This window comes from Hesperophylax consimilis, chromosome 26 (assembly GCF_061612785.1).
Source record: "Hesperophylax consimilis isolate HC1 chromosome 26, BYU_Hcon_1.0, whole genome shotgun sequence".
NCBI lineage: Eukaryota > Metazoa > Arthropoda > Insecta > Trichoptera > Limnephilidae > Hesperophylax > Hesperophylax consimilis.
In genome coordinates this window covers 11152533-11164570 of record NC_142861.1, presented here as the reverse complement: position 1 = coordinate 11164570, position 12038 = coordinate 11152533, and the positions used below count along the sequence as shown (strand labels likewise).

The 12038-nt window shown below is 35.0% G+C and overlaps 1 protein-coding gene across 1 annotated transcript; it reads right to left on the bottom strand.

Annotated features, from left to right (window-relative positions):
* Nucleotides 1–1540: 1540 nt before the first annotated feature.
* LOC149411114 (uncharacterized) lies at nt 1541–10103 on the bottom strand. The gene is made up of 6 exons (XM_089647494.1): nt 9983–10103; nt 8385–8535; nt 4629–4759; nt 3809–3872; nt 3243–3351; nt 1541–1811 (listed from the first exon to the last, which is right to left on the bottom strand). The coding sequence occupies exons 1-6, from the start codon at nt 10044–10046 to the stop codon at nt 1611–1613; spliced, it is 720 nt and encodes a 239-aa protein (XP_089503620.1). The 5' UTR covers nt 10047–10103; the 3' UTR covers nt 1541–1610.
* Nucleotides 10104–12038: the final 1935 nt, after the last annotated feature.

The following is a 12038-nucleotide window of genomic DNA, read 5'->3' as shown; positions in this document are numbered from 1 at the left end:
AAGTGGCCCGCTAAAGTTTTATTGCGAGATTACTTATAATAATGAAATAAATATAATTTACTGAAGATTTCTCTATAATTGGAGATGCAGAAACATATAACAGGGCGCGGGCGGCCCCAATGCAAAGACCACACCTTCTAAGGAGTTGTGCTAAGTCATTTCTGTACATTCCTCTTTTGGCCTCCTGCATAGATATTTTCATAAGCCCGAACACCATTTGAGTCCTTCTATTTTACCTCAGATTTAATCTTGTTTGTTTGTTCAAAATCTTAAATCTTCGAAAGTTCTTCACCAACATCACTGAAAACTTTAAAGTTTATTCCTTTTAGTGCCAGGAGTGTTTTGTATGGTAGAAGTAGTTGGGGACGCCCGAGGAATACTTAACACAATATCTCTGCATCGGAATGAGATCCAAAGTTGAATTAAAGTCAATGTAATGTGCGAGGCGTATCCAGAAAGTAAGTGTACTGAGGCTCTCACGACCGAATGAATTTTATTTTCAATATGTTGGCTACACTTACGTGTAGCCTGACTCTTCCCCTCCGCAACGAGACCGGTTCAAGGTCAGCATGTTGAGAAGTGTCGACGCGACAACACGTTTCGTGAAAAATGTCAATCCAATCTCCCGCCAAGTGCGAAATACGCGGCGTCATCCGTTATCTCGTTTGGAAGGGAAAACCTCCGTTTGAGGTTTATAATTTGGTGAAAACTGCATATGGTGATAAAACTATGAATCGAGTATGTACAAGTGGTATCGCGAGTTTAAAAATGGTTCTCACCTCTTCACCCTCCGCCAAAAAGTTCAAAACCACAATTTCAGCCAAGAAAATTATGGCATCCGTGTTTTGGGACTGTCAAGGCATAATTTTGATTGAATATCTGCCTCAAGGGGTGACCATCAACTCTGCAAGATACTGTGAGACCCTAAAAAAATTACGGAAGGCGATTCAAAACAAGAAGAGAGGCATGCTGACAAAGGGAGTCAGCCTGCTGCACGACAATACCAGACCACACACGGCCAACGCAACGAAGGAACTGCTTGCTTCGTTTAAATGGGATGTCCTGAACCACCCCGCGCATTCCCCTGACCTAGCACCTTCAGATTTTTATCTCTTTACCTCCCTGAAGCTGTACATGGGTGGAAAAAGGTTTTCAACCGACGAGGAGGTAAAGGGGGAGTTGGAGAAGTGGACGATGGGGTTGGCGGGAAACTACTTCGAGGAAGGCATCAAAAAGTTGATACCCCGCTTCACCACCTGCATTGAGAGGAATGGCGACTATGTCGAAAAATAGCTTACATATTGACTACGGTAACCACATAATTTTTATGTGTCAATAAATAAATTTGTAACCTACAAAAATTCAGTACACTTACTTTCTGGATACGCCTCGTAGTTGTTTAACAGTAACATTGTGGTATACAGTAGTGAATGGTGAAAGAAGTCGGAGACGCCAGAGACTCCAGAGAAAGACATTTACAATAGCGAAGCATTGCGGGGTCAGATAGTAAATAATAAAAAAAACATATTTTATTTACATGCATTTGTATATTTATGCGGTGGATTTCTCTGTTACTTGTTCAATTTCAATCAGCTAGGGGCACCTTCATATTATGCTCCGTTGATGAGGTCAATCAGGTCGTTGAGGCTCATCCCCTCGAACAGCTTGTTGATCCATGCTATTAGGGCCTCATCGAATAGCTCGGCGATGGCATCCGAGTACGAGTTGACAAAGTCAACGGCGTTCTCGCCAATCATGGCGTTGATCACGTCGTCCATATCGCCGCCGCCCATCATTCCGGTAAGTTGAGACTGGGAATAGATATAACAAGTTAAACCTTTTCTGCCATACCAAACTTAAGAGTGCTGTATACTGCCATACAAGATGACAACCATTGATATTATAAGTTAAACCTTTTCTGCCATTCTAAGCTAAAAAGTGCTGTATACTGCCATAAAAGATAAAAGATGAAAACCATTGATATAACAAGTTAAACCTTTTCTGCCAAACTAAGCTAAATGGTGCTATTATATTGCTATACAAGGGACTATGGTTAAACTATTTCTGCCATATTAAGCCACACTGCCATAAAAATTGAGGGGTAGGTAGCAGGCACCATCCGTCCATACATGCTGTGGATGCTCCGCATCCCTTGCATTTTAGAGTAAAAAGATTTGGACTTCTAGCCGTAAACAGCAATACTGCAATTTAAATATTTTAATATTTCTACAGCAACCTTAATGTGATTTTTTTTGCAAAAACGGGACTGTAAAAAATCATACAAATATTATTATTATAAGACATTTTGCATATTATCGTCCCGTTTCTGTGCAGGCGCAACGAACGACACGATACAAAGAGCGTTGGCGAGTCTAAATACACATACATTCTCAAATACTGTGAAACGCGTAAAACACACTGTGGTGTGGTAGCAATCTATAAACCGCATCCAAGAATGCTAGAACGTACATTCTTTCTGCCCATACGCACTGAGACCCGGAAGCCAATATCTCCATCAACTTTATATGATATTAATGATAGCATCCAACGTACAAAAACCGTCTTTAATGCTCATAATTATAATGCACAGAATCATAAACTCTATTACTAATCCATTGGATTGTATGCAGGCGCTGCTTTGACAGTTTGCTTTAAGCTCGAATACTGAAGTTCAATTCTTATTGAATATTATTAACCTGCCATTTACTTTTTAACCATCATTTAAATAAATAAAAATGAGCACCAAAAATAATATGGATATGTCGCCAACGTGTTCTAAATGATAATAGTGAATTGTGTGATTGTATAATTGAATAAAAAATGAACGGGAAATATTGAGTTGGAAATGTAAACAATTTTAGATGGTACCTAAATGTATCTTGTTAGTGGGCTAGGGTCTAGATGTGAATATTTGATATCAAGTATGAGTATAAACATCTGATGTCCAGTATCCCTTTTACAAAAAGTCACCGACAGTCACTTGTAGGTAGAATTTTATATAAAACAACTTTTTGAGCTGCGTGCTATTGGCTTACTATTGTAGCCAAAAGAATTTGTGCTCCCACACTGAACTGCTTCTCATTTAAGAAAAATCCTTGATGAAAAATTTATGAAGGAAAATTAGTTCGCCCTATTAGTTTAATGCTACAGATTGATGCCCATTCTTCAATAGGAAGGGGAGCACCAGAAAAAGATGAAAAAATATTATTAGGTAACGCGCCAGCAAGATTGATAAATTTTACCTTCACAGAGTCAACTCCAATGGCAAGGTTCAAATCCTTGACGGAAACTTCTCCATTCTTCAGTTGAAGAGCAGCAAATCCACTGAACCTGAGATTTCCAATTTCAAAGCTGAAACAAACAATAAAATATTGCATTCATTTTGAATGTTATTTCCTTACTTGTAACACTAGAAATGCCTTCCATATACATTCTATGTTACTTTTAGATTCTGTGTTACATTGTATTAATTGATTTTTGAACTGCTATCTTATGCTACCTCTTCCCTGACTCACTTTATAAACTTAACTTTCTTTTTTATTCCACTTCATAGAAGAAATTTTTTTATTTTATTTTTAAAGAAGATTTCATGTTTAGAGTTTTTCGCTAAGCGTAGCTTGTGTTGAAAATGGCTTAAGTCGGTACGCATCGAACTAGATCCCTCTGATTGCTTGTTAAGCAGTCTACACTCCCGGCTATCAATCGCCTTAGCTCAAGAAGTAGGAGGTTGGCACTACAAAAATCAATCAATACATATAATACTTTTTGATTAATTCTTTTTTTTTCATAATTATGTATTGTAACTCACTATGCCTTTCCGTGTCCATAAATAGTGACATCGTCAAATATCGTACCCCTGAGGTTGTATATCTCTGAAAAAAAAATATATATATGAATATGGATTGGTTTAAGGATTCAATTTAAAATTGTATACCCACTTTACTGGCCCTGGAGAATGTAAGTATTGGGTCTGTTGGTCAGTTTATTGCATTGATTGGGTGAGTCTTCGTTAAAGAAACTGAAAAAATTTCTAAAACTACTAATCACAAGCAGTTCGGACGAATCTGTGTTTTGGACACTAGGCAACTTTTAGCAAAAGAAATTTTAGATAATTTACAATAAAACTATACAATGCACTTCTGTTTACCATTAGACAGAATGCAAATTATTACAAATATAAATTAGACACCAATTCTTCAACATCTGCAGAGACAAATTATTACAAAACTTGTTTATAAGTATGTATTTCCAATGGTACAATGTTGATTGTCTTTCATTTTTAATGTAATATGTGTTGTTATTTTTACTGTAAACTGCTTAATTTTTTACTGCGTTGGTCTGAATGCAAGATTTCTAACTGAGACAAGCACAGTACATCAGCGATGTAATGCAATTACTAAAGTTGAATAATTAAAAAAAACAGTCTTTATAAAATTTGGGATGGCAGAATAATAGCCAATAGACCTTTAAAAACACAAGGTATTCTCTTGAGTAGCAGGTTATGAAGAACAGACATTGGAGTTCTCTGTTAACGTCCTTTCCGTCGCTCTTTCATACAAGATGTCAGTTGCACGGTCGTTACAGTTAGTATTGTTTTATTATTTAATAAGGGGTTGATAATTAGATACCTGCGATCAAGATGTTCATGGGCACGCTGATGTCGTATTTCAGACCAAGTGGATCAATGCTTAAGTCCAGAGCATTCACCTCGAAGTCGCTGAGTCCGGACAGGTGGATGCCCTCAGCTGCGATATTGACGCTGAACAGAATTGGTAATACTTATAAGTACTTTACTTTACTTCTGATAAAGTGACATGACAAATTGTAATGAAAATAGTAAGGATAAGGAATTGTCCTTAACCTTAAAATTATGAATGACTCTTACACTTACAGCGATTATAGTTCTCTCTCTTATGAGAGAACTGAACAAAATTGACCCTAACCTTAAAATAAACAAACTTTCATTATCTGCAATTCCAGTTCTCTCGGATGACAGCGAAAAAGTCCTTAATTTATAGGTTAAGGACAATTCCTTATCCTTCTTAGAATCCGAATCGACCCTCAGGTCAATTTCAAGAATTTCTAAATATTATCTGGGCAGTTGAGACTGTTGGGACCAGCTACAGAGCCCTTGAGTTGGCGTGTGTACAATACTCTCATAATATTCCAAGAGTGCCAAATGCACCCAACCGTGTGGAACCAGTGAGACTATGGCATCCCCACCAGGGGGATGTTGTGAGGCTGCAGAGAGCGAGGACAGGAAGGAAATGTATAGTTTAAAAAAAATTACATAATGTACATTGCAACACTTTTCAGATTGATAGATATCTCAGTATTGCCCTGTATCAAAGTGTTTCTTGAAATGGCTTTAGCCATGTTTGGTGTCCAGATCCTAATAGCCAAGTACTCCCCCACTTACCTCTCTTCCATCTCCTTCTCATCCCCACTACCTTCAGCCTCACAACATGCCCAAATTGCTGATACCATAGTCTCACTGGCTCCAGACGGTTGGGAGAATTTGGCACAAGTATTGTACACATGTGCGACCAGCATTAATCATAAACGGTATTCAGATTAAATTTATTTATTAATATGATAGAGACACTTTATTTAAGAGGAAGCTACAAGCCAAAAATGTGTATATTCTTGGTATACCTTATATTGTAGGTAATAGGCATTAAAATCGCTTGACAAGTGGAGTCTAGAAACGTTCGATTTCAAGCACTAAACTGGTTTTTATTTATTTTGTAAATAATTTTATAAGAAAGCAAAAAAGTTAATCAAAGGAAACTGTCACAGATAATTTTAACTATAAAACTGTTTTTGTTAAGTTGTTTCCCTCACACGTTCATATATTTCTATTGAAAAAAAAAATATTTTAGAAGTTTTGGTTTATATTTTTTATTGAGTAATTTATTTTTTTATTTGTATTCTACTCAAGCGAAGCGATAGGAAAACCTTCAATTTATCTAAAGCATATTTTTTGGTATTCATAATGTACACCAATTCGTTATAAAGATTAATCAAAATAGTGATTTGGCACTAATTTGCGTTAATTAGTGCTTCTTATTGGGTATTCAGAAGAGGATGACAAAACAAATAAAATTCAAATAAATTTACTAGTTTATACTAGAAAGACTCAAGTACAGCTAGGTGCATGCTATTACCGAGATAAATATTTAACTTATCTACTGAAATAGATATAGATTAGAATCAAGAGACATTTTGGGATATGATATCAAGACAATAGTGAATAACAAAAAATTTTGAAAAAAAATATGTATATTTTTGTAGCTCCATTTTATGAAAAATAATCCCAAGGGAAATGTGTTGGATATTATTAGCGCCTTGGCAATTAGGTGCCGGGAGTGGACTGCTCTAATTTCGTCCTGATCAAGGGTGTACGTAATGGGGGGGTTTAGGGGGTTTAAACCTCCCCCCCTCTTTTCGGCCTCAGTATTGCATAGAAAAAAAAAGAGAATAGTGCTCGTAGATTCCCCCCCCCTTGTGAATTCTATAGCTACGCCCTTTTTTTCATCTTGTTGATATTGAGATTACTTATTCTGGTTCTTATTATCAAGCATACTAAATTTTGTTGTCTTTGCGTCCTGCATGAAATCGTTTTCAATGAACTCAAATTAGCTTTGAATTTAATTGTCATTTTCAAATATGAAACTGGTTTTGTGAAGAACTCAGACAAGCGATAAAGTAGGTACCCACATATAAAGCATGTAGCTTTAATATAACATTTTTAACAGAAAATTATTTTAATTGTAAAATTGATATTATTATATCCCGTGATTTTTAAAGGGTCTGCGCTAGTAAACATACTAATTTCGGTTGTCTGCGTATTAGTCGTGCTTGAATTCTGGTTAAATGAACTCAAATATGCTTTGAATTTAAGTTTAATTTTCAAAATTAGAAATGATTGTGAGTCAAGAGTTCAGATACAGTGGGTACCTGTCTATAAAATAAAAAATTTCCGAATTTTTTTTTATAACATATTTTTTAATTGGAACTGATTTGTCAAAAATTCAAAAAATTGTTTTCAAATCTCAAACACAGATAACAGTACAAGGCATATGGTGACGGCCAGTAGCAAGCTCACAATCAAGGTCCCAATTCGTGGAGAATTCCTCAAATTGCAGGGAATTTCTAAGATTTTTCAAGAATCGGGTATTTTGCAGGAAGAATTTTTCGTGGGGAAAATGCGGGATTCTGGGCATTTCTTGATATCTAACTAAATCCTATTAAATAAATACTAATCTCAATAGAATTTGGGTTATTTTGGAGGTAAATGAACATACGGGTAATTTTAATGTCTAATGTGGGTATTTTAGTATATACCCACTGGTAACACTGCTCTCAATACAAGTCGGCCATACTCAAAACTTATAAATCAAATAATTAAAATACATAAAATGTGTGTTCCATTAAGGCGAAGCTTTAGGGGGGGTGGGGGGGTCGAGATAGTGATTACGTCAGCACTGCTCAGCAGTAGTTATTTTTTTTTTACACATTGGCAACCCACACATTGTCTATGTTTGAAAACCGAATACATATTGGGGGATTCCCACAAATAATTAATACGTTTAGGTACTCGCTTAAAAAATAGAATACATTAACAGAAAAATGCATATAGGTACCAATTTTTACGTAAGCAGGGGAGGGGGAGTAAGAGCTTTGCTTACTTTTGGTGAAAAGGGGGAAGAGGGGGTAAATAATTGTAATAAATCTGCTTACGTAATACTTGAACGGTCCCTAAATCACTATTTTGATTAATCTTTATAACGAATTCGTGTACATTATGAATACCAAAAAAATATGCTTTAGATAAATTGAAGGTTTTCCTATCGTTTTGCTCGAGTAGAATACAAACAAAAAATAAATTGACTCAATAAAAAATATAAATGTAAAAGAAATGTATGAACGCGTAAAGGAAACAACTTTTAAAAAATACAGTATTATTGCTAAGATTATCTGTGACAGTTTCACTTGATTAACTTTTTTGCTTTCTTATAAAATTATTTACAAATTAAATAAAAAACAGTTTTGTGCTTGAAATCGAACGTTTCTAGACTTTGTCAAGCGATTTTAATGCCTATAACCTACAATATAAGGTATACCAAGAATGTACACATTTTTGGCTTGTAGCTTCCTCTTAATTAAAATACCTTATTACAATCTGTATAATGCTTGCTACAGGCAAATGAAATGTTTAAAATCCATTTTCTCGGAACTCACTTTTCACATAATGCTGTTTTTCTGCACAAGGGATCAATGTATGTAGATTCGATTTATTTAGGTTATAAAACATCTTTAATATTCCGAATTTCTAACTTTCAAATAATTAGAAGTGTAGTTATAGTGAATTTGTAACTTACATCCACTTATTCTCTGGCTTCAACCTGAATGCAATAGTCTCCTTTTGGAGGGGGTCCAAAATTGGGAATCCAGTCTCCGGGTTTCCTTCCTTCATTGTGATGCGGAAAGCCTCCAAGATCTCCGTGAGCTGAGCGCTCAGGATACGTCCGCCTGTTATATTTCATTTATTAGTATTATCTTCTTCTTCAATGTCATATTACATAGATGAGTAAACCTTCAATATAAGTTAAAAAGTTGTTAGTATAAAAAATATTTTTCAATTTGGTTGGGTATTTTCGCCCTAAACCCGAATTTAAGGTTTGCATGAAAAGTATGTTGCCCGTTGTATGCTGATGATGCGGTGCTGATTGCTAACAGTGTGAATGATCTACAGTCTCTCTTGTCTAGGATGAACGAAGTATATATAAAGAATGAGTTAATAATTAATGTCTAAAGTCACGGTGTTTGAAAGAGAGAGGACGAGAACAGTGTGCAATATAGTTGTGATTGAGGAATACTTGGAGCAGATGGATGAGCTTGTGTATTTACGAGAGATGGGAAAGCTAACAGAGATTTTGAAAAAAGGTTAAATGCAGGTAACTCCATTAATGGAGGACTGAAAGCAGTTGGCGCTTACAAAAAATTGTCCAAAAAAGCGAAGCTAGCAGTCGACAATGGAGTGCTGGTACCTATCCTGATGTTTGGAAGCGAGGCATGGAACTGGCAAAGAAAGGATGAAAGCAGATTGAATGCTGTTCGAATGAGTCCCTGAGGCGTATGTGTGGTAAAACCATGTATGATCGTGTGAGGAATGTAGAGATCCGCAAAGAGTGCAAGTCTGATGGAAGCGTAATGAGTAAGATCAAGAAAGGGACGCTTAGATGGTTTGGGCATGTATAGCGAATGAGCGAAGAAAGGAGTGTAAGGAGTATATATGATGCAAATGCGAATGGTAGCAGAAGTCGGGGATGCGTGAGGAAGACATGGCACGATCAAGTGAATCAGATACTTCAGTCGGGGCATGTCAAGAGTCAGAATAATAGAAGAGTATGCATGAGACGATGTATGAATGTGAATGAGGCAAAGAGTGTGTGCCAAGAACGAATTTTGTTTGAAACGGCGTAATGGTTAGTTAGTTAATTAATGAAAAAGTATGCGCAGCCGTTCCTCTTAACCTCTTAAGGACCATGCCCGAGTATACTAGGGCGGCTATTATGTGCCAGAATTCGGAATTCATACTAAAGAAAAATTTAATTATTTTTTCACACTATGCACAATCAATCAACTATTATTTTTTCACACTATCACAATCACAATCACAGTCCCATTTTGGGCCCGAATCCATATTCCATCTTTTATATGAGGATATATATTTTGAGTAAATAAAATTCATTGATGGTGTTTTTTTTCCATTTTTAATTTTTAAATGATTACTGAAGGGGTTAATGAGAATAATTATTTAAGATTTTTAATAAAACTAATTCCTGAAGACAACCGAGAACCAGAGAGGCCAGCTGGTTAATACAGGAAATATTGATTAGTATGGATGTACATATTTCGAAATAAGTGGATTATAAAAACAATTGAATGATGCCATTTAAATAAATGATTAATTTACCCAGCTTGGTGCTTGGAGCACCATAAGCAAAAGCAAAGAAGCAAAACAAAACTAAGAACTTCATCCTTGTAGAATTCAAGTAATCACTCCTTTAAAAACAATTTAACTCGGCGATGAACACTCTACAACTGAAAAAAGTAGTAAAATATTCGGTAAGAAAGTTTTCGATCTGATTTTCTACAATATCAATTATAATGAAATAAAGATAATTATTTAAAGATTTTTATCATAAATGATATTTGTATTTAAAATATCCATTAACATTATTTTTATACCTACGTCACAAATCACTCAGTTGTCTTGCAAATTATTTTGGAATTAGTTTAATATGAAATGTAATTATTTTCAGAGATTTATCTTTGATTGCGTATCAGTTGTCATTGTAGATAAATTATCGGTTAAACCTTTAGAAGCCCAGTTGAAAAACTGTATCATCATCGTTGCCGCTACAACTTCTACCAGCAGCGGCGATTCGTAGCCTATCTCATAAGGAGAATCTGAGATTAAAAAAGGGAGAAAAAAATTCCTTCAAAGATGTGAAAAGGTCTTATGTTGGTATTTTTCATATTATGTTTATATATAGTGGAATAATAATACACATAACGTTATCAAGTGAAGTACTAATAAAAGCATATATCATATTATTTAATACTATTATTGTGAAATGTTAATTGATTTCTGATATTGTCAGGCAAATAAAACAAAGCTTCTTCCAAGCAGAAGTGAGGATCCTCTTGGTAACCCCTTCCTATGCCTTATCAATCATCTTGAGGCAAGTGGCAATGTGAATGTGATCTTTTCAAAACTCTCTGAGAGTGAGACTTGTCCCTTCGGTGAGCTCAAAGCAACGCTTGAAGAGTGTTTTAGTGGAAAGTTTCTTAAAATTAGAAATAACCTGCTGGTGTTGCATCTATCATAGCATCTATCTTCTTAATTTTATCCTTGTTCTTGAGGATAATGCAAGACTTTTTAGTAGCATAGATATCATTAAGCAAATCTACTTTGCCTGTGAAGTCATCTGAAGTTTGCTTCGGTTGTTTGGTCTCCATTTTACAAAATCCACATAAACAAAATCGAAGCAATTCAAAATAAATTCCTAAAATATTTTTGTTACAAGATTTAATAATTATGAGAGGCAGCTTCATACTTTAAAATTGATTCACTGAGTGTACGGAGGCATCATAAGGATGCACTATTCCTGTATAAATTAGTCAACAATAATATTCAATGCCCAGAGTTGCTAAATAAGATTCAATTCAATGTAACTGTGCGTTCAACACGCTCTTGTCCTGTTCAGGGTCGATCAATGCAAAACGAACTCTAAGCAGAATTCTTGCATGAATTACAATAGCTTATTATCCAAGGTGGATATTTTCAGTTGCGAACTTATCAAATACAAGAGGTCCATAAAAGAATATTTCTCTGATAGTTTGTGAATAATGTTATGTCTCTATTGTTTATATTTCTATTATGATTTCATTTATATCTACAACCTCTCTCCATGGCTATAAATGTGTTGAAAAATGTTTTATTTTGTAAATTTTTCGTTTTATATAATCTTTTTTTTTATACATTTTTGATTTCATATTCCTTTCTTACAAATTTAATTTACTTATTCCTTATTATGCTGTCTCAGTAGAGGTAAAGTCACAAGGAGGAAATTCATAATTGGGTTTATTTTGGTTTACATAATACTTATGTACAAACTGAAATAAAAGTTAACTGTTGATTTTCAGAAAATTAAAAAATATAAATCGTTGATGTATACCGATTGAATGTGTTCACTAGCGATCTAGATCAGACACGTTCACACCTCGGTCTCACTTTTCAATTATTTTACGTTTTATTTCTACATTTACTATTACTATTTTATGGCTGTCTTCTTTTGGTATTTTCTTCACGGACATTTTTGCAAGGGTTATTAAATTTTGCACAAAAAAAAATTACAAATAATGTTTTTGTAAAATTACAAGTTTGGAAAAATGTGTGATCACTAACGTGCTAGCGGAACCTAACCTAACCTAACCAGTGTCTGACACACTGGCGTGGAAGACCC